This window comes from Apaloderma vittatum, unplaced genomic scaffold (genome assembly GCF_000703405.1).
Source record: "Apaloderma vittatum isolate BGI_N311 unplaced genomic scaffold, ASM70340v1 scaffold19958, whole genome shotgun sequence".
Classification (NCBI taxonomy): domain Eukaryota; kingdom Metazoa; phylum Chordata; class Aves; order Trogoniformes; family Trogonidae; genus Apaloderma; species Apaloderma vittatum.
Window position 1 is genome coordinate 13834 of NW_009729296.1, and position 19112 is coordinate 32945.

Consider the following 19112-nt stretch of genomic DNA (forward strand, 5'->3'; position numbering starts at 1 on the left):
GTTGAGAGCTTGCTCAAGGTAGCATGGAAGAATTGAGGAACAAAAAAGCTCGATATAACATTTAATATGGTTAAACAAACATCAGCGTTGGAGTTCAGATCTCTCAGCGTGTGTATGAAACGTTGGCATAAAGTACAGGACAGACAACAGAAGATATCTAGAAATAGACTTGGACCCTGTACTACAAACTTACATAATGACTCTAGGGGCCCCATAGCATTCTTGCTAACCCTGCACAATGCTGCAGCAGAAAATTCCAGATCGCTTTCAAGATGCAACGTATCAAGACTTCTTCTTGTCCTTAATTTCAATGCAACAGAACACACTTTCACCTCCCAGTCCTGTCATTTGCTGCAGCTTGGTTTGATAGAGCCTGAGATCATTTTGAGGGCTGTTCTGAGACATGATTTGCCACCACCACATTTGTTCACCACTTGGATAGTCTCTTTCTGATTATCAACAGGACACCTTACCATATGTTTCTATCTCACTGAACCCTCTGTTAAGATTTGAAAGGAGACACACATTCAAGACAGGTAAATCAAGCTGATGTTTGCAGGAAAGTCACGTTGAGTTTTTACAGTGGCTTTCTTTGGCTCAGAGGGCATTTGTCAGATTGCCGAGTTCACTCCTCACATTCATTTTATCTGAGATCTTGGGAAAAGTATCGTTAGGCCCCTGTAACCACCATTCCACCTCTCACCATTTGCATCTATGCAAAATGTCTGCAAAAGTTTCTAAACTCAGAAAACAAAACGAAAAAGCACCCCAAAACCACCCCAAACTAGGTAGTTGTCAGCTAGGCTGGAGGTTACAGATTAATCAAAAAGATCCACATTCTGGTGATGAATTCTCCTCTGCCAGAGGAAGACGGTCAGCCAAACGGCCACGTGGCTGCTTGAGCAGCCTTCCCCTGAGGTGTCACCCCAAACGCACATCCCAGAATCTGGAGCGAGATGCAGTCTCACACAGCGTCAGCGTGTCAGTTCCAGCTTCCTCACACAGATCTGTCATTGGTGTCTGCTCTGGAGCTCCGTTACTGAAAGATTCTTTACAAATTCAAAAGCCCATTGCGATTGGAGCTGCTGGTTACTTGTATCTGTGTGCTCACTGCTGGATTTCACTCATCTGTGGTTTTTTTATACCAAAGTCTTGATGAGCCATGTCACCTTTGTCAAGTGATTTACACGTAAAATTCTCCAATTTGCTAATTACAAGCAATTATGTGGACTGAATCCTGTCTGGGTGAGCTGGCACTGTATAACACCAACCTACTTTACTTTTGAACAAATACTAGCAAAAGAAAGAGAAAAAAAAGCACAGCTATAGGATTAGACTGGATGACTTTTTTGTCTGATGCCTTGAACTCCTTGTTTGTCATTTGATAAGGAAATTTACGTAAAACTGTTATCTATTTGGGTGCCGGAAGGTTCAACCTTTTCAGGACAAAAAGGCCCAAAGTAACTCATAATAAGCAAAAAAAATATCAAACTTGGTTTTTGCAAGGACAGTCCAAGTTTTGTAATTTGCTTCAAATGGAAATCTACAAATGCAACTCTATGGTTAATATTTGACAGACACAGGTAGGAAAAGGTATATAACCAAATGCTTTTGCTTCAATCTTCCTAGCATTTCTGAGCAATATAGCCCACATCATAATTGGCAGCCATGAAGTGGGTAACATTGATATCATTTATTTTCCTTTTAAATTCTGCCCGTTCCAGAAATCTGCAAAGAGTTGCTCGAGAAGCAGGTAAGAAAGGACTAATTAGTCATCTACGCAGTCTGTGTTATATCAATTTAATGTCTTGAATGCTATTTCAAAAACTATCATTGCGTGATCCAAAGAGAACAGAAAAATTCGATTGACTTGAAAAGAAACTGAATTAAGAAATCAGGAGGAGATGGGTAGAACACTCAGCACAGCTTAACTGGGCAAGTAAGTTCAGTGACATCCCTTTTCAACATGTGTGTAGTGCAGGAACAGATGTTAATTGTTCAGAATCTGTTCCTTTCCAGCCGGCAGAAAGGGGATACACTGCACTTTTGGAAGTGCTGTCTCACTCAAAGTGAGCTCTTCAGCAGCTGAAGGCAACAGTTTTCCCAGGAGTAGGTCAAAAATCTACCTCTCAGTCTGCGCTATAAGGAGGCTAGCCAGAAACTCGTTCTTGTATCACTTCTCTCTGTATTACAAAACTTTAGAGCTTGGCCAAACAGATATTTCTGCAGGCAGTCCTAGAAATTTTTCCACTTTTTTTATATTTTTGTCTGAAACATGAAAATACCCAAGTTTAGCAAACTGAGTTTTCAGGAGCTGGCTGGAAACGCCAGTGAACAGCAGCCAAAAAAATATTTAAATTACCATTTTCTGCACTGAAATCCTTATTATCAAAGGAGGTGTAAGTACAGGAATTGCTCTTTATGTTTTCTAAATGCTGCTTAATGCTGTTCCTAGAATAAAATAACTGTCCGATTCTAGCTGTGCCTCACTGTCTGTTGGGAAAATCTTGTGGGAGTCTTCTCCCCAAGAGCAAGGCATAACTACAACCTGTATTCTTGTTACCATCAGGACCAAGCGAAGGGATTTCTGCTTTCCTTCTCATGAAAAGCATGAAGAAGATGAATCTGCCAAGCTAATTTTGTGTTCAAAACCAGAAAATTCCATTCGTGCTTGCTCTCATCAAACTGCAGCTGCATTCCTTTATTTGTAGCCTAGACATGATAATGTTGGTGTTATGCAGAGGGCGTGTTTGCTAATCCTTATTCCCAAACAACAGCAGTAATTTTGAGTATCTGAATTCCATGCTTACAGCAGTAAACATTGTATTAGAATCCTAAAAATCCCGTGCTCTGGTACACTCAGAAAGACGAGGGCATGAAACTTAAGTATGTGCAGACGAATGGATAAGAAGGGTCACCTGAGGCCATAAAGCGCTCAAGGCGGCCTGAAGAAAGGCTTAGATCGAAGTTCCTGGGAAATCAGTACAGGCGGCCCAGGATGGTGGACCCGAAAGCGGGACTTCACAAGGGCTCAGCCTCACCGTGGTCTGTTTCAAAACAGTGATATCACTCCCTTGAGTCTAAGAGCTGTGTGAATGCTGAACACTTCTGAAAATCTGGCCCAGTGTGCCCAGAAGGTGTCCTTCAAGGGGTCTGGCACAGCCAGTGCAACAGTGAACATCATTGTTGTCTTTTTCTTCCTAGAGTACAAGAGTGAGATTGCCCATCGCTACAATGACTTGAAAGAAGAGACATTTAAGGCAGTGTAAGTGAATGGTCAGCTTACAATTCGTTACTGTTTTCCATCTCTGCCAATATTCGACAGTCAAGGGAAGTGTATGTACCTCCCTGAAGCACAGCGCTAAGTTAGCCTTGGTGCTGTTAGGATACAGCACCTACAAATATTCCGAGACCTGCAAAAGTCACGATGACTTTCTTGCTGGCAGGGAAAAGAACTCCTTGCAAACCTGACGAGAAAACCTGTGTTCCTCATGCAAAAAGAAACCAGGCATGAGTAATACAGTTGTGGTACCCTTGGCTGAAAAGGGTTATGCTGTATGAGACATTAAAAAAATAAAAATTAAAAATAAAAAATAACCACCAGCAAACCACCAACCTCAAAAAAGAAACCTGCAATAGATTTTCTGAGACACTTCAATAACTTTCTTATGAAACCTGTTTGGGGAGTGGCAGAGAGCCCTGGCAAGAAGTCAATTCAAAGGTGGTAATTTGTAACAACAGAGAAAAACATCGTAGTCTGCAACATTTACCAACGTGCCAGTGAAAGTGGCAGAAACCTCAGTTGCCATCTTTTCTGTTTTGTTTCTAATGGTTTATTCAAGACTTCTGTTCTGAGGAAATAAGGTTAAAAACATTTCTCAGAACGGAAGTGAGAAGAAGGATATGGGATCCAAAACTATGTTCTTCATGCTACTCTGTTTAGATGTTTATGCACATCATGTGAACAGATGATTTCGAATCCAGAAGCGGCTCTGAAAACATTGTTACATTTCTTATCTCCATATTCCAAAATGCGTTTTGTGTTTCAGTACCTTGATCACATTTGCCCAGTATCTCCAGAAATGTTCTTACGACGGCCTGTCTAAGCTGGTGAAGGACGTCGTTGATCTGGCACAGAAGTGTGTGGCCAATGAAGATGCTCCTGAGTGCACAAAATCACTGGTAAGCAGTGAATCCTTGGGTACTGTGTTCCTCGTCGTTCTGCACAGCTACCAGAATCATCCTCGCTGAGGATTTCTACACGATTCTTCCAGGTGTTGTTGTTGTCATCGGCCCACACTCAGATTTTAGTGCTGAAACGAAGGACTTGTTTCTTTCAGGTTCCAAAACTGCCTTGCAGAAGTCCTTAAATGGTCTAGGGAGCCATATATTGAAGCCTAAACACCACGGTTTGGCACGTTAGGTTTAGTATTCGTAGCATCGTAGAATGTCCTAGGCTGGAAGGGACCTTAGAGATCATTTAATCCAACCTCCCTGTCATGGGCAGGGCCGCCACCTCTCGACTAGTTCAGGCAACACATGAGGACCGAACAGGAATCGAACCCGCGAGCTTGGCATTGTCAGCGCCGCGCTCAGCTGGCTGAGCTAACCATGCCTGGAAATAAACATCAGCGTTTAGCACAAATACCCCAGCTGTAAAAATACAGGTCTGATTCTACGTATTAAATCACTAAAGTGCGTGGGTTTTCACACTGGGGTGACTTGACAAAGTACTTTAAAATAGTTTAAGAAGTATTTTTTTAAAAAACTCGCCTAAGATCACATAAAAACAAAGTTTGCAGGTACGCAAGGTCCCTGAAAGTCTGGCAGGTTCAAACTGGCCCTTCAGAAAATTCGATGTTGTGTTCATGCAAGCTCTAATGTCCAGACCAAATGCCATGACTACATTAGTTCCCTAAAGATTTTCCAAGCTGATCTTCAAGTGGAATATCAAATACTGCTTGAAGTGATCCGAAAATTCAGTCTAGGCAGATGATGAGTTAAATGGAGATCACTGTCTTGCACAGAGTATTTGAATTTTTATTTTTTTTTAATAAAGCATCATAACAGCTTTGGTATTGGACCACATGAAATAAAACTTTGTAAAACTCTTGAAAAAAATGGATTACTCTGATTTATGGTCTAAATCTTACCCAGTAAAAATGCATTTCCTTTTCCATCAAGATTTTCTTTTTTGAATAGATGGAATGGACATTACACTGTCTACAAACAAGAATCTAACCCCCAGCAACTGTCTTACAGCCCTCCATTTTCCTGGATGAAATCTGCCAAGTAGAAAGTCTCCGCGACTCGTATGGTGCAATGGCCGACTGCTGTGCTAAAGCTGATCCTGAAAGGAATGAGTGTTTCCTGTCCTTTAAAGTTCCCCAGCCAGACTTCGTTCAGCCCTACCAAAGACCAGCTGCAGACGTGATATGCCAGGAGTACCAGGACAACCGGGTGTCATTCCTGGGACAGTAAGCAAACTCACCGTTTGGTACTGTTTGTGGCTTTAGTCGTGCGCAGGAGGGATTCCCCAAGCTCTACGGGGTGTGCAGACATGCAGAGCCTTTGAAAAAGTTACAGCTATTCCCCTTCATATCTGCTTGTATAAAACAGTCGCTCAGTGGTTTAATATCTAAAGCTCTGACCGCATGTCTTCATTCCATGCTAGAGCAGGTTTTTCCATTCAGAAAGGGTCTCTAAGGGATCACATTTTATAAATCTTGGGAGACTTGTTCTTCTTTCACAAAACCCCTGAAAAACTACAGCGTTCCCAGTACTGATTGATCTAATTACGTACTTGCTCTAACTTCCCACTACCCCCGCTGTAATTGGATGGATGAAGAAAGATAACTGTAAAAAGAATAAAAATTGGCACTGAAATCTTGGTGAGAAAGCCCTAGATGAATTCTTCACGCTCAGCATGAGAATTCTCAAGTATCTGACAATGCATTTTGAAAAAGCGTATGTACGGCGAACTAAGTGGCTGACAGCCTGAGGAGCTCCCCCTTCTGTCGTTAGGTCCTGCTTTGGGCACGGTGAGACTTAGCAGAGCGTTGCCCATTGTTAGGCGTTACGCTAGGAAAGCAGATTACACTTCTCAGCTAGAATTCAAAGTGACACAGGCTGTAGAAGATTTAAGGCCATTTCCTTTTGTCATGGCAACACCTAACTTAGCTTTTCCTTACAGTTTCATCTATACTGTTGCACGAAGAAACCCCTTCTTGTATGCCCCAAGCATCCTTGGTCTCGCTTCTGATTATGAACACGCGCTTCAAAAGTGCTGCAAAGAGAGCGACGTTGGTGCTTGCTTGGATGAAAAGGTATGGCAATTTTTCCACTGTGGGTGAAAGCTAAGGAACTGGTCTGCTACATGAAGGCCTTGCCTAACCTTAGCAGCAATTCTCTTTAAAGTGAGAAGTGAGTTTAAAAGCCAAACTTCATGAAGAGTGATTTTCAGATTTGCTTTTTTAATCAGTCTATTAGTTGTAATCATGTAACGTGACAGTGTGCTTCCTATTGCTATAGGCAGTTGCCATAAAAGAAAAAGCCAAGAAAGCAAGCTTGAAGCAGCAGTATTTCTGTGGAATCATCAAGAAGTTTGGTGACAGAATTTTCCAAGCAAAGTAAGTTCCAATCAGTTTTTTTTTTAAAAGTCGGCTTGTTAGCTTAAGCCTGAAGCCACTCAAGAGGAAAGCATCAACTTACATATTTAACTGCTACGTGCCGAGTTAGAAAACTGCCCTCATGCTACGTCCTAGTGTACTTTTGGCTGAGGAGTAGAGATTTGGTCCAATGGAATAGAGATCAGTGTGTCAGTCTTTCTACACTAGGCCAACAGCCGCTTCTTAGCCTATTTATTTAAATGGAGAATTTCATTCAGGCTTCTGCATAAAAATGGCACACAAAGGAGAACCTGTGTATTACAGGCCGAGAGTGAGTACTAAAAAGAAGTGAAACTGTCTCTAGAACCAATCCAGGAGATGCAGAATTCACTGAGGGACCGTCACTCAGAACCAGATTCCAGTGTGTTGAAGCTACATTTTTGCCAAAGCTGTGCCCCAGTCTGACACCTAAAGCTTTTAGCGATGGGCATAGAGGTAATCAGCAAAGTAAAGGGGGAAATACAGGGTGTGATTCTTAACACAGACAGCTCAGAACATGAGAATCACAAACCTGCTTTTCCTGTCTCTTTTAAAGGGGTTAGCGGTGCAAGTGGCTCTGCCCCCCTTTTTTTTTTTAGTATCCACAAGAAATTAGATGAGAAGGATGAATATTTACTTAAAACTGTGTTGATCAGTAGTATCATTAACTGTTAGTGACTTGCAAAGTTCCTGCTCAAGATGGAGCTTTAAGAGTATTTTATCACAAACTTGCTTTTTCTGTCTCTTTTAAAGGGGTTAGTGGTGCAAGTGGCTCTGCCCCCTTTTTTTTTTAGTATCCACAGAAATTAGATGAGAAGGATGAATGTTTACTTAAAACTGTGTGGATCAGTAGTATCATTAACTGTTAGTGACTTGCAAAGTTCCTGTTCAAGATGGAGCTTTAAGAGTATTTTTCTTCTCTTCCACCTAGTCTGATTACTCGCATGAGCCAGAAATATCCCAAGGCTCCAGTCTCAGAAATTATTAAACTTGTACGTGGGAGTCTGGATGTCACCAAAGAGTGCTGCAGTGGGGACATGGTAGAGTGCATGGATGACAGGGTAAGCTAAGTATTTTTCAAAAATGTTCATGTACTTGAAAAAATATTTACAAAGACTATATTTTGTGGAGCTACTAATTCCAAGTCCAGGGAACTTGTAGTCAGTGCTGCTCAGAGGTTCCTCAGCCAATGAAAAAACCCATTGGCAGCTCAGCTCATTGTGCTGTTTTGGACTAGTTGTGGATCTGGCCCTTTATGATCACAAAGGCAAGGAGCTGTTACTTACAGCATAGCAGAAATGTTTGGCTGAAATCAAATCATGAAATCTATCAAAGCTCACAGAATCCATCAGGCATCATTGTGAGAGACCAGTCAGTGACTTGCCTTGGCTTCCCAGAATTTGTCTTCTCAAAGTTCTTAAGATCAGGGAGGCAACCACACTCTCCCCCGTTCCTGTGAACATTGTGCTTAACACACACATGATGTGCCCGTCCCTCTGATGATTTCTTTTGGTATGAGGACGGCATTTCTTTAGGAAAGTGGTAAGTAAAAAGGTGACCTCAATGAGAAGGGAAGACTCTGACAAAGTGAGATGAGATTAACTAATCTATCTTAAAATTATTATTTCCTAGCTTGTCTGATAATGCATTTTAATTTGACAGGCAGAGCTTATGAGCTATGTATGCTCTAAACAAGATGTGTTCTCAAGTAAAATCAAAGACTGCTGTGAGAAATCAGTGGTGGAGCGCAGCCAGTGCATTATCGATGCCGAGTTTGATGACAAGCCTGAAGATCTTCCTTCGCTAGTCGAGAGATACATACAAAATCAGGATGTGTGTAAAGAATTTGAGGCAGACCATGATGGATTCTTGACCGAGTAAGTAGTGCCTAGAGTATATCTGCTTGTGTCAGAACATTCCTGCAACTGATCCTCTGTCCTTGCTGAGCTATGGCCTTGCACACTGCTGGAAAAACTGTCCTCTTGGACATTTCAAGAATGTACAGAGAGAAGACTGTAGGGAAGTCCAATGTAAATCCTGTAGCTTCAGCCCCAGCTGAACCCTGCCTTTTTCATTCGTGCTTTGTGACTCCTCCTCAGCACTGTCCTGCTTATCCAAGCTGAGTTGATTAGTGCCTTCCTTTGGTCTGAGGGCCTTGTGCATGCCCACGTACATGGGCATGTCCTGGTCTGTCCTGGTGAGCTATTTTGTTCCTCTCACGTTTGCCTTGTTGGCAGACAACAGAACAACCACAAAATTCTACTACACCGAGCAGGCAGTGTTCCAAACTCGTTGTCCACCTTCCTTGATCTCACCTGAGGAACTGCCATGGTCAGTTACTGTGCTGTGTGTGAACAAAGGAGCAAGCTATTTGGGAGCTCTAATTCTATCAGCTCGCCTGTGTTTCAGGTTTCTTTATGAATACTCACGAAGACACACTGAGCTCTCCACGCAGCTGATTCTGCGAATTGCTAAGGGATACGAAGCACTCCTGGAAAAATGCTGCAAAACAGACAACCCTGCCGAGTGCTACGGAAACGCGGTAGGTGCAAGGATTTTTTGGTAGGTAACAGGAATGCTTGGTTGGTACCTACCACAAAACAACTGGGTTGAGAAGCTCCTACGAAAGAGCAGACAAAGCATTTTGCGAGACTAAATCCAGGGGAAGTTAGTATTCCAATGGGAGATGAAGGAGTCTGGGGCCCGTGACAAGGATGCAAACTGTTCTCAGATCACAGGGTAACTTCACTGGTCATTTTATGAAACTCCAGACTAGTGTCACTCAGCTGCCTGATTGATCCTTTTGTCTCTCAGAAGTGATTCTGCTTGTCCCGAAGACATCAGCTAATTGCTGGTTAGCTGAATTGTTCTGGGGGCTCTGCTGCCTACATGGAGTATGGCTGCTCACGCATTATGATGGCAACCTGCACGGTCAGGTCGCACAGAGCTACACTTACATCTCCTAATCTTCAGCTGAATTGCCCACGAGTCACAGCACAAATTGTGACAGTTTTTGCCATAGGAAGAGGATGTTCCTCTCATGGTTGATAATTCTATTCTTGAGCAATATACACCCAATTAAAACAAATGGAAGAACTCCTTTGTCCAGAAATTTAGTCCAAGGGGTAATTAATTTCATTTAAATTTCAGAAATCTTATTACCATTTTAAAGGAATTTCTGTTAAGATTCACCTGAGAATCAAGTCTCCCCTGCGACACCCGGGCTATACAGATGCAGCCGTCCTGGCAAACGGGTTATCTTAGAGCTAATAAGATTTAGAAGATGTCAAAAGGTGTATTTGTATGATTGTTACTAGGATGTCCTGCTCTAACATTTCTACTAAATTAATACGTGTTTGCAGGAAGATGATTTGAACAAACATATCAGAGAAACTCAGGATGTTGTGAAGACAAACTGCGAGTTTCTCAACACCCATGGAGAGGCAGACTTCCTTAAAGCGTAAGTACTCTCTGATCAGTATTCTTGAGTTTAAACAATTGTACTGTCTGCTTTGGGCAGATCTATTTCTTCTTCACTTCTGTTTCCACTTCAGTGGTCTAGCTCAGTCGAGCATCCTTCAAACCTGAGCTAAGAGTCATGTTGATACGACTTTTTCAGCATTGTGACCCGCTACACGAAGAAAATGCCTCAGGTATCTACTGACACCTTGTATGAGATTGGAAAGAAATTGACAGCCGTGGGCACGAAGTGCTGCGGCCTTCCTGAAGACAGACGCCTGCCCTGTTCCGAGGGATACGTGAGTACAGCTGTGAATTCTCTAAGCTCCTCTTGGAGACTTAGTCTCTCCATAAAATGTTCAGGTCTGTTGAAATAGTAGACTCGCAGTGGTTTTTCTTAAACCCCAAGCTCTGCATCCACCTAACAGTCAGAAGTCTGTTACTTTTTGATGGACTCGAGAACATGCTATTGGGACACAAAGATCACGTAGGTCTTCTGTTCTTGCAGAAGGTGTAACTCAGGTTTGTCCTTCTTCCCTTTGCAGCTGAGCTTGGTGATTCAGGACCTGTGCAGGAGACAGGAGACCACACCTATCAACGACAACGTCTCACGTTGCTGCAACGACTCCTACGCTTACAGGAGACCGTGTTTCACTGCCCTGGGGGTAGACACCAAATACGTGCCTCCACCGTTTGACCCTCAGGTGTTCGACTTCGATGAAACGTTGTGCTCTGCTCCCCGTGCCGAACAGGAAGTGAAGCAGGCGAAGTAAGCTAAAGAAGGAATACCTGGTAGAACAACTTAGGAAGGGTAACGCCTTACAAAGGAAGCTACAAAGGCCCTATTTTGTCATCTAACTGGGACTTCACTAGCAACAGGGAGGAAAGCAGATGGAACTAGGTGTTTGTGCTCTGTCACTGCATAATATCATGCATTTGGGAAGAGGCAAAATAGGGTATTTTCTTCAAATGACATCCATGTCTCAGCTGGCGGGGTTCATGTCACTCCACTGCCCATGCAAGTCTTAAGATGTGCTTGTTTTAGACACGACACAGAGCATTTTGAGAAGTTATTTCACACCTGTAACAAAAAGCCAACAGATGGTTGTGGCACACTGGGAGTTTGGAGTCACAGATAGGCACAGAAGAACTCATAAATGAGCTCTACCTGCATAAAATGGTGCACTTTAAACTGGGAAATCCAACTACAACAGGTAGCATTAACTGTATATTGTGGCTTTGTTTTTAGATTGCTCATCAACCTCATTAAACGCAAGCCCCAAATAACAGAAGAACAAATCAAGGCAATTGGTGATAATTTCACTTCCATGACAGACAAGTGCTGCAAGCAGTCGGATATTGAGACATGCCTCGGGGAAGAGGTATTTCCTATCTCCTTTTAAAAAAAAAAAAAAAAACACAACAAAAATGTATAGAGGAAACTCCCTGGCAAGCCAAGCACTACAAAAGCAGTTCTGCAAACCGATGTGGTTACTTGTGCGAGTGGCCTTAGAAAAAAAATCTGCCTGCAGAGCATACCATATCTTTGGACTGTATAGACTGTAGTCACAGGTTACAGTCATCGAACAATTTCATGCGCCGAGGTTGCCCGGAAGTAACATAGTCCTGTCATCTGCTCAGAGCACAGCTTTATTCGAGATTACGTGAGGTTCTTAGGTCCCTGTCCAGAAAAGCTGAATAACTCTTACATAGATAGAAACAAGCCATAGGTGAAAAATATGTCTGTGTAGAATCTGAACTACATGTTCAGCATACATAAACTTCCTTCCGTGCTGCAGATTCTTAGAGAACCCTGAGGGATTCCTGGTTGAAAGTGCATCTGGATCAATTATCAGAGCTGCCTGATGTATTTGTGATGTATTTGTGGGGGAGTCCAGCTGATTATGTCCCAGGAACTGCCATGCCATTTGTTTTAAACTCATCAACCCCAAATACATTAATTGGTTCAACGTTTGATCATCTCTGAAATAACCACAGGACTCTATCCGCAGATTTATTGCTGAGCAAGTGCAGAGCATTTACAGGAATGCTAAACGAGAATTTCCAACAGCAACCTCATTAGCATTTGAAGCACAGAACTGCATTACTAATAAACTGCTCATTGACTGAATCCTTTTTTTATTTTTAACCAAAGCAGTGTGTAGGTAAATGTATTAGGAAGACTCAGGAAAGAATTAGTTTGTCTGTAATTCATTCTAAAAGTTTATTTTCTACCTTTGTGAAACTGAAAAGTACCCAGCATATATGAGCACATAGATTCTAAGGTTAAGAATTACCATTAGAATTAACTTTTGTAGCATAACGTAACCACAAGTTGAAGTTTATTGTAGTTCCTGCTCAGGCACTACATATTTTGCTCCCTTGGTATCTCTCTCACAACTGTGTTCTTTTTTCTAGGGTGTAAAACTAATAGAGCAGAGCAGAGCCGCTCTAGGAATTGGTGCTTAACAGGTGGTAAGTACCAGCACTACTGCGGATACACGGGGTCCTCTCTCTCTGTCTGTCTCCATCACCTGGCACTCTGCTACCCATCTAACTCCTGCAGCGCGAAAAGGCAGCTGGCTTCCCTTTAACCACCGAGCGCTGGCTTTTTCCAATGGCTGGTTTATCATCTGGCACCACACAGCACACAGGAGGTTCGGGTACTGCTAGAATGCTGCCATTTTACCAAATAATCCTCTTTGTTTCTACAATGTAGGTTGCACGTGAGAAGGACACAAAGAAAAAAACTTCTGGGTAACTTCTCCTGCCCGTTACCTTTTTTTTCCCCATGGTAGAGCATGAGTACTTCCTAACTCTTCAGTGTTTTGTCAAACCACAGGCTTTTCCAGAAACTTTTCAATTCTATTACTTTGGAAAAAAAAATAAAAACAAAAGCTTTATAAACCTGCAACTGTCATTGTCATCTGGTGACTACCCTAAGGCAAAGCTCTGTAGCGCTCCTGACACAAAACAGTTGCTAGAAGTGCTGCACACGAGCAGGGATTCCAGTGTGGGGTTTTTTCTGTTTCTTGCTCTTGCAAATTATTTATGAAAGCTGATGAAAGGTGGCAAGGCATTTAACTAGATTTTAATAATCCAATTCAATCGCAGAGACCAGGTGAAGGATAGAAAACAACTTCTTAGAGGTCTTTTTCCAGTCTTAACGATTCTACAATTCACAAGTATTCCCGAGTGTTCAAGGCGGAAAACAAAACCAACCCACTCACACCGGTTTTAGGGCAGACAAAAATTTTGAAGGCCCCTTTTGCCATTCGCCTTCTCTTTCCTTTACAGCACAGCACAACGAATACAGATGCAGTTTGTGATCATAGAATCACAGAATGGCCCAGGCTGGAAGGGACCTGAGAGATCATCTCGTCCAACCTCCCTGTCATGGGCAGGGACGCCACCTCTCGACTAGATCAGGCTCCTCAAGGCTCTGTCCAACCTGGCCTTGAACACCTCCAGGGAGGGGCCAGCCACAACATCTCTGGGCACCTGTTGCCCCTCTCTAATAAGTAGAATAATTTTTACTTTCTCTTTTTTCAGCATCAGTTTCTCATATATCCTCTAGAAAGGTTAGTAAAGCCACAACCACTGAATTTCTAACACTCATAAAAACTATTCCCATAAACCATGTTTTCCTGTCTTTGGAAAAAGCCTGATGGGAATCACACACCTTTACAAGACGGCACCAACCATTAACACTAACAGAAATCTCCTCGGGCTCCACTCCTCTAAATTAACTTACTGCATACACATGGACTTGCTAAGACAGAGAAAAGAACAAACACAAACCCATTAATTCTCAAGAAATGCTAAAGCCTACCATTGCTGGAGAGTGAAGTTCTGCACGCTGTTTTGAAAGCAACAGTCAGATCCCGAAGTTAGAAACACTCCTTTTCCCTGAGGTGATTAGAAGGCAAGATCTTCATCTGCTGCTCCTCAAGTGAGGGGGCAAGGAGCTAAACTCCTCTCCCTCCGTCTTCTCCCTTGGCCATTTAATTCCTTGGGCTGGCCCCACATCACCTATAGCCCTCAAGCCCCCTCCCACCTGCCCTGAGCATCTTCATTTCTTCATTAAAGAGGAAGGACAGAAGACAGCACAGCCCTAAAATTAAACCAGGTCATATTTTACATGAACTATTGCAACCCAGTTCATAATTTCCATGAGTTCTTATGTAGCTGGGCAAAGCAAAAATCTGAATTTAACAAGGTCTTTTCAAAACCGCCTCCTCCAAATCACAAACCTGCTATTTCTGTCGGGCTCCCTTTTAGTGAGGGTAAGTTCAGCCCAGGAGCCAGCTCCAAGTTTTAGTGGAAATTTACAACAATTTTTATTTTTAGGTGAATTGTTTACAGACACTGGTTGGCAAGAATTAGTATATGAATGTTTTCATTGCCTTCAGTCTTGTTTCTTCCGAAGCTCCCCTACATGTTGTCCCCCTGCAAATAAGCCACAATAACAAGGCAGATGTAGCTTAGCTCTTTTATTTTCCCTAGTTTTGCTCCATGTAAAAAAGCAGAAAGGATTTGCCTGACATGCAGGTAAATAACATTCTAGTGGAATTGTGTGTGGTCCTTCTTGTGACGTCCTTAGCAGCTTTTCCCACAGCAGGTGCAAGGCGTTAACCATGGCCTTCTCCAAAGGGCTTGGATTTTGTTCTGGTAGCTGTGGGCAGGCAGAGGAAGGTCTGGGCCTCATTCTAAAGCGCTGAGTAAGCAGGTCACCACGACCTGAGTTTGTGTTAAGGTAACAGTGATTGTGTTGTCATGATACTCAGCAGTGCTGTGTCACTTGGCTGCACCGTCACACCTGTAGGTACCAGGTGAAGGCAAGGACAAGCTGCAAATGTCACCCTTTGCACTTTGGCACGTCCAGCTCGGTTGCAGTCAATCCGCAGCAGGATTTGGAATATAGATAAAAGGGATCGGGGGCAAAGGATTTCATTTCAAGGAGTTTCTTATGGTTTGCGGGTTAATCTTATGCTCTTATAATTATGTGGCCGCTAGGCTTTGCCTGCCAATGAAGGGGATGTTGTGTTGGTAACAGATATGGATGCAGCTGCCTCAACAAAACATCACCCCTTTAAAGCTTTCACACTAAAAACTGGGCTACAGCCCTCCCTCCCAATATCCAGGAACCACCTGGGATCAATGACTCCTTCTTTGTTCCCACTTACTTTGGTGACAACTAGTTCAGTCCAGAATCTGCAGGAGGCTGTTAGCTGCCCTGAATACAGCACATAGAACAGCCTCTCCTGGAAATGACCCTCACCTAGAGCAGAACAAGGTTATATATCTGATGAAACCATTTCATGGCTATAGAAGATCACCTTTGAGGCAAGTCATAGCTTGGTAGAATGTTTCTGCTATGCTATAGAAGAGCATTTTGCTTCTGACACGATTCTGGAACTAAGTAGAAGAGTAGGGCGGGGTGGGAACCTGAGAGGTAAAACTCACAGAGTCCCTCACCACCACGGAGGTGGCCCGAATTGCATGGAGCTGCAAGCGTGGTGTCCCTGGACCTGGAAAGACTGAAGCAGAAGGCTGCCAGCCTGCCGTGTGGAGCGAGGGGCAGCTGTGCCATGTCCCTCCAGCTCAGCAGCAGCAGTGGGGTGATGGATTTTCCCTCTTATGCTCTCCTTGTTTAACAACATGCCTGTGAGAGAGGTGCAGCTTCGTGCTGCTGAAGCTGAGAGAATAACCTCAATTATAGATGAGAGCCTGGATGCTTTCTTAGGAACTGGGGAGTAATTCCCACCAGAACGTGGCACGCCTTGCCTAAATAACAGCCTCCTCTGTTAGGGTGACCTTTCACGGCACGTCAGTCTCCGTATCCCTTGGAGCGATTCAGAGGTGAAGCCCGCTCATCTGGGGAGCTTCCCAAGCCGCTGTGATGGGCCCGGGCTCCCAGCGAGGGACACCAACGCCAGGGTTACCCCCACAGGGTGAGCACATCCCAAAACAAGCACTCGGGGAAAAACTGCCCATTCACATCAAACCAAAGAGCCACGCAGAACACCTCAGCGTGGCCTAAAGGGAAAAAAAAGGAGAAGCCGGGCATCATGCGTGCATTTTTTCACTCCCTCGGGTTAAAAGGACTTGAATGGGATGATTTTAGCTGGACACCACATACACCTCTTCAACATATATTGGCAAAAAGGCATGGCTGCGGAACAGGATATAATCATGCATTTAATACTGCGTTAAGAAGAATGATTTTCACAACACAAGTCCTACTGATATGGGTACTGATGTTCCATCAATTGACAAAGCCTTTGAAAAATAATATATCTTCAGATTTTTTTTCAACAGTGCAAACAGTCAAAACAACAAATACTGCTTTGCAGAAAACATGATAAATCACAAAAAGTTTGTCCTTAGCATATTTACTGTTAGTTAAAGCATGCTACTGCTCACCGCTATTTCCAGGTCTCTGCTGGCCAGTCCACAGCCCAGCTGAGCAGGAGGAAAAATAAAAAGATCTGTGACAACCAAAAATCCAGGCTGTATTTGCAGCTAATGCCAACAGCTGCCTAGCACAACAAAAAAAATTCCGTTACCCAGGGAACTCCTCAGGCCCGAGAGGGAATCACCAGCTCCTCTTACATCACTGTGGCTGCTTCGTATCTTCTCCTGACAGGGGACCCCAGTACCAAGGCAAGACCTGTTCCAACCACAACCCCAGATGAAGGCTACCCAGCTTCCTTTTGTGATACTTCTGTCTAAAAACACAAACACAAAAAAATATTTTGTTTAAAAAACAATTCATCAAGTTGCAACATATCTCTTGCACAGCACTTAATTATACTTCCTGAGAAAATAACTCCAAATGCCGTGTCAGAGCAGCTCACATGTTCTTAAAGGCAAAACTTCTTACAATGAGAATAAAAACTTCTTACGACGAGAATAAAAGTTCTTCCAGGTGCCTGAAATTGCTATGAATGTGACTCTGCAGTGGAGGCTCAGGATTTCACAAGGATAATACTCTTAAAGTATAAAAAAAAGGATACAATTGAATCTGACATGTCTACATTACTGGAAAACAGCATGATTGAATTTCAGGAAAGAGAATTAAGTATTGATACAACCAAGAAGAAACCAACCTAAGCAAAAGGGGATTATGGATCCTGCTCTCATTGGTCAGAACAGAAACAAAATCTCTGAGCTCTGGGCACACATGCTGGCAATTAGGTGGCCTGGGTAGAAAATGACGCTCCATAAACAAAGTCTACCAGGAACATACACCAGCCAAAGCCCCACAGACTTTCCCCGAAACTTGGTGAACTTCCTAAAAACAAATAACCCCTGTGCTGTGTAACGCACCAAGCAAACGAGTTCTCCTGTAATAAGTGCCCGGGCACTTCAAGAGTGCCCTGAGCATCCCCCTCCCACCATCCCCAGGTGAGGAGAATCGACAGCTCCACACCCCGAGGGCCGGCAGCTGCTCCTAGCTCTATCGTGACCTTGCCAGACAGTTTCTAAGTGCTGGAAACAGCTGGGTCCTCCACGGGTGTGAAACTCCATAGTTTCCATACTTGGAAGGACAGCAGGAGCTCTTAAGGAGGATCTAAGCTCTTAATGGCATCTCCTTTCTAGACTTGGCCACACTCTTCCTTTCCAGGTAGATGCTCTGCATGCATTTCCCTCCCCCAGATGAGAGTGTTCACTGTAAGCCCGCAAATCGCCCCCTGAGCAGGGCCCAGCGTTTTCCAAGAGAAGTGAGTAGTTACCCATCCTGCCGAGCATGGGAAAGGGCAGTGAAGAAACTGAACTGTAAAGGATTTTAAAGGCAGCAGCCAAGCGCAGCGTCCAGAAGTACTTCAGGCAACACATTACACAAACGTAACTTCTGAAACACATTTTCCTGCGCCAAAGAAGAACGTGCTGTACACAGTCCCTGGCCGCAGCGTCTCAGCAGGTTCTCCTGCTCCACCTCGAGCAGCACATCCCCAGCTCCTGTGCAGCTTCTAGTGACAACCTTGTGTTAAGGTGTAAATAGAAATATGATCCGTAACCTCCAGGCTTCTTTCTTTCAAGACCATCTCTCTGTTTCCTTTGGGCCTTTTTAGCTATCGGTGAGATGGAGCCTATTGGTGTCTTCCTCAAAGGGTGTGTTTTCCCCTCGCATTTCTGATCTCCGGCTCCCATCATCCCACGCAGAATCCTTTTTCCTTCTGATATTGTCTCATTTGAGAACAACCAACCCTCCTCATCTCCCAGCAGACTGGAACAAGGAGTTTTGCTATTTTACCCCTGAGGAAATAAAACTCTCTGTCTTTGCCTCTTTCTTCAGACTGAATACACATATCCTTGTTCACCTGTCTCTTGGTTACAGACACCTGTGGTTCTCTAAAGCCATTTAATCTCAGGAAAATCTGTCATTTTTTCCATGCTGATGCTTACAGCATAATTTTTTCAAAAGTCAGTAAAGTAACTATATGAACTGGACTTTCCCCCTTCATTCTACAGTTTCAAACTTGATTTTTTGTTCCAAGATTGAGAGACACTTTGCTGGTAATTGGTAATGCTGCAAAAATATTCCAGGGGATACTTTCTTCAGCCTTTTCACCGTGACACCTTGGGAGCAAGAGATGGCTTGTACAGCAAGGAGGGATGCAAAAATATCAGGTTAACAGCCAAACTTGGGATTTTTTCAGTCAACAACGCGTTACAAAGGCATCTTCTGCACAGCAATCACCTTTGAACAAATTTGTAAGCGGATGAGATCAGCACGCACAATAAAAAGCCCAAGGAGTGTTTAAACTTCTTGTCTGAGGTGTGATAATTTAAAAATGTCTATTTGGCTAAATTTCAAGGGGAAAAAACAATCTCCAAGGTTCTTTCTCGGCAACAAGCCGGCCAGTTCATCCAACCTAGCAAATAATGGCATGTCTAATTATTATGGGAGTATTCCCACAGGGATGAAGGTATATATGACAGTAAAAGTGGTTTGATTGACCAGAAATTATTCAGGGGAGTATAAAAGTTACTCTTTCC

General features: G+C 43.3%; 1 protein-coding gene across 1 annotated transcript; it reads left to right on the forward strand.

Moving 5' to 3' along the window:
• The first annotated feature begins 1624 nt into the window (after positions 1–1624).
• Positions 1625–12575, forward strand: ALB (albumin). The gene is made up of 14 exons (XM_009874385.1): positions 1625–1753; positions 3205–3265; positions 4050–4182; positions 5263–5477; positions 6194–6326; positions 6532–6629; positions 7579–7708; positions 8310–8524; positions 9057–9189; positions 10010–10107; positions 10267–10405; positions 10652–10875; positions 11356–11488; positions 12525–12575. The coding sequence occupies exons 1-14, from the start codon at positions 1669–1671 to the stop codon at positions 12573–12575; spliced, it is 1848 nt and encodes a 615-aa protein (XP_009872687.1). The 5' UTR covers positions 1625–1668.
• Positions 12576–19112: the final 6537 nt, after the last annotated feature.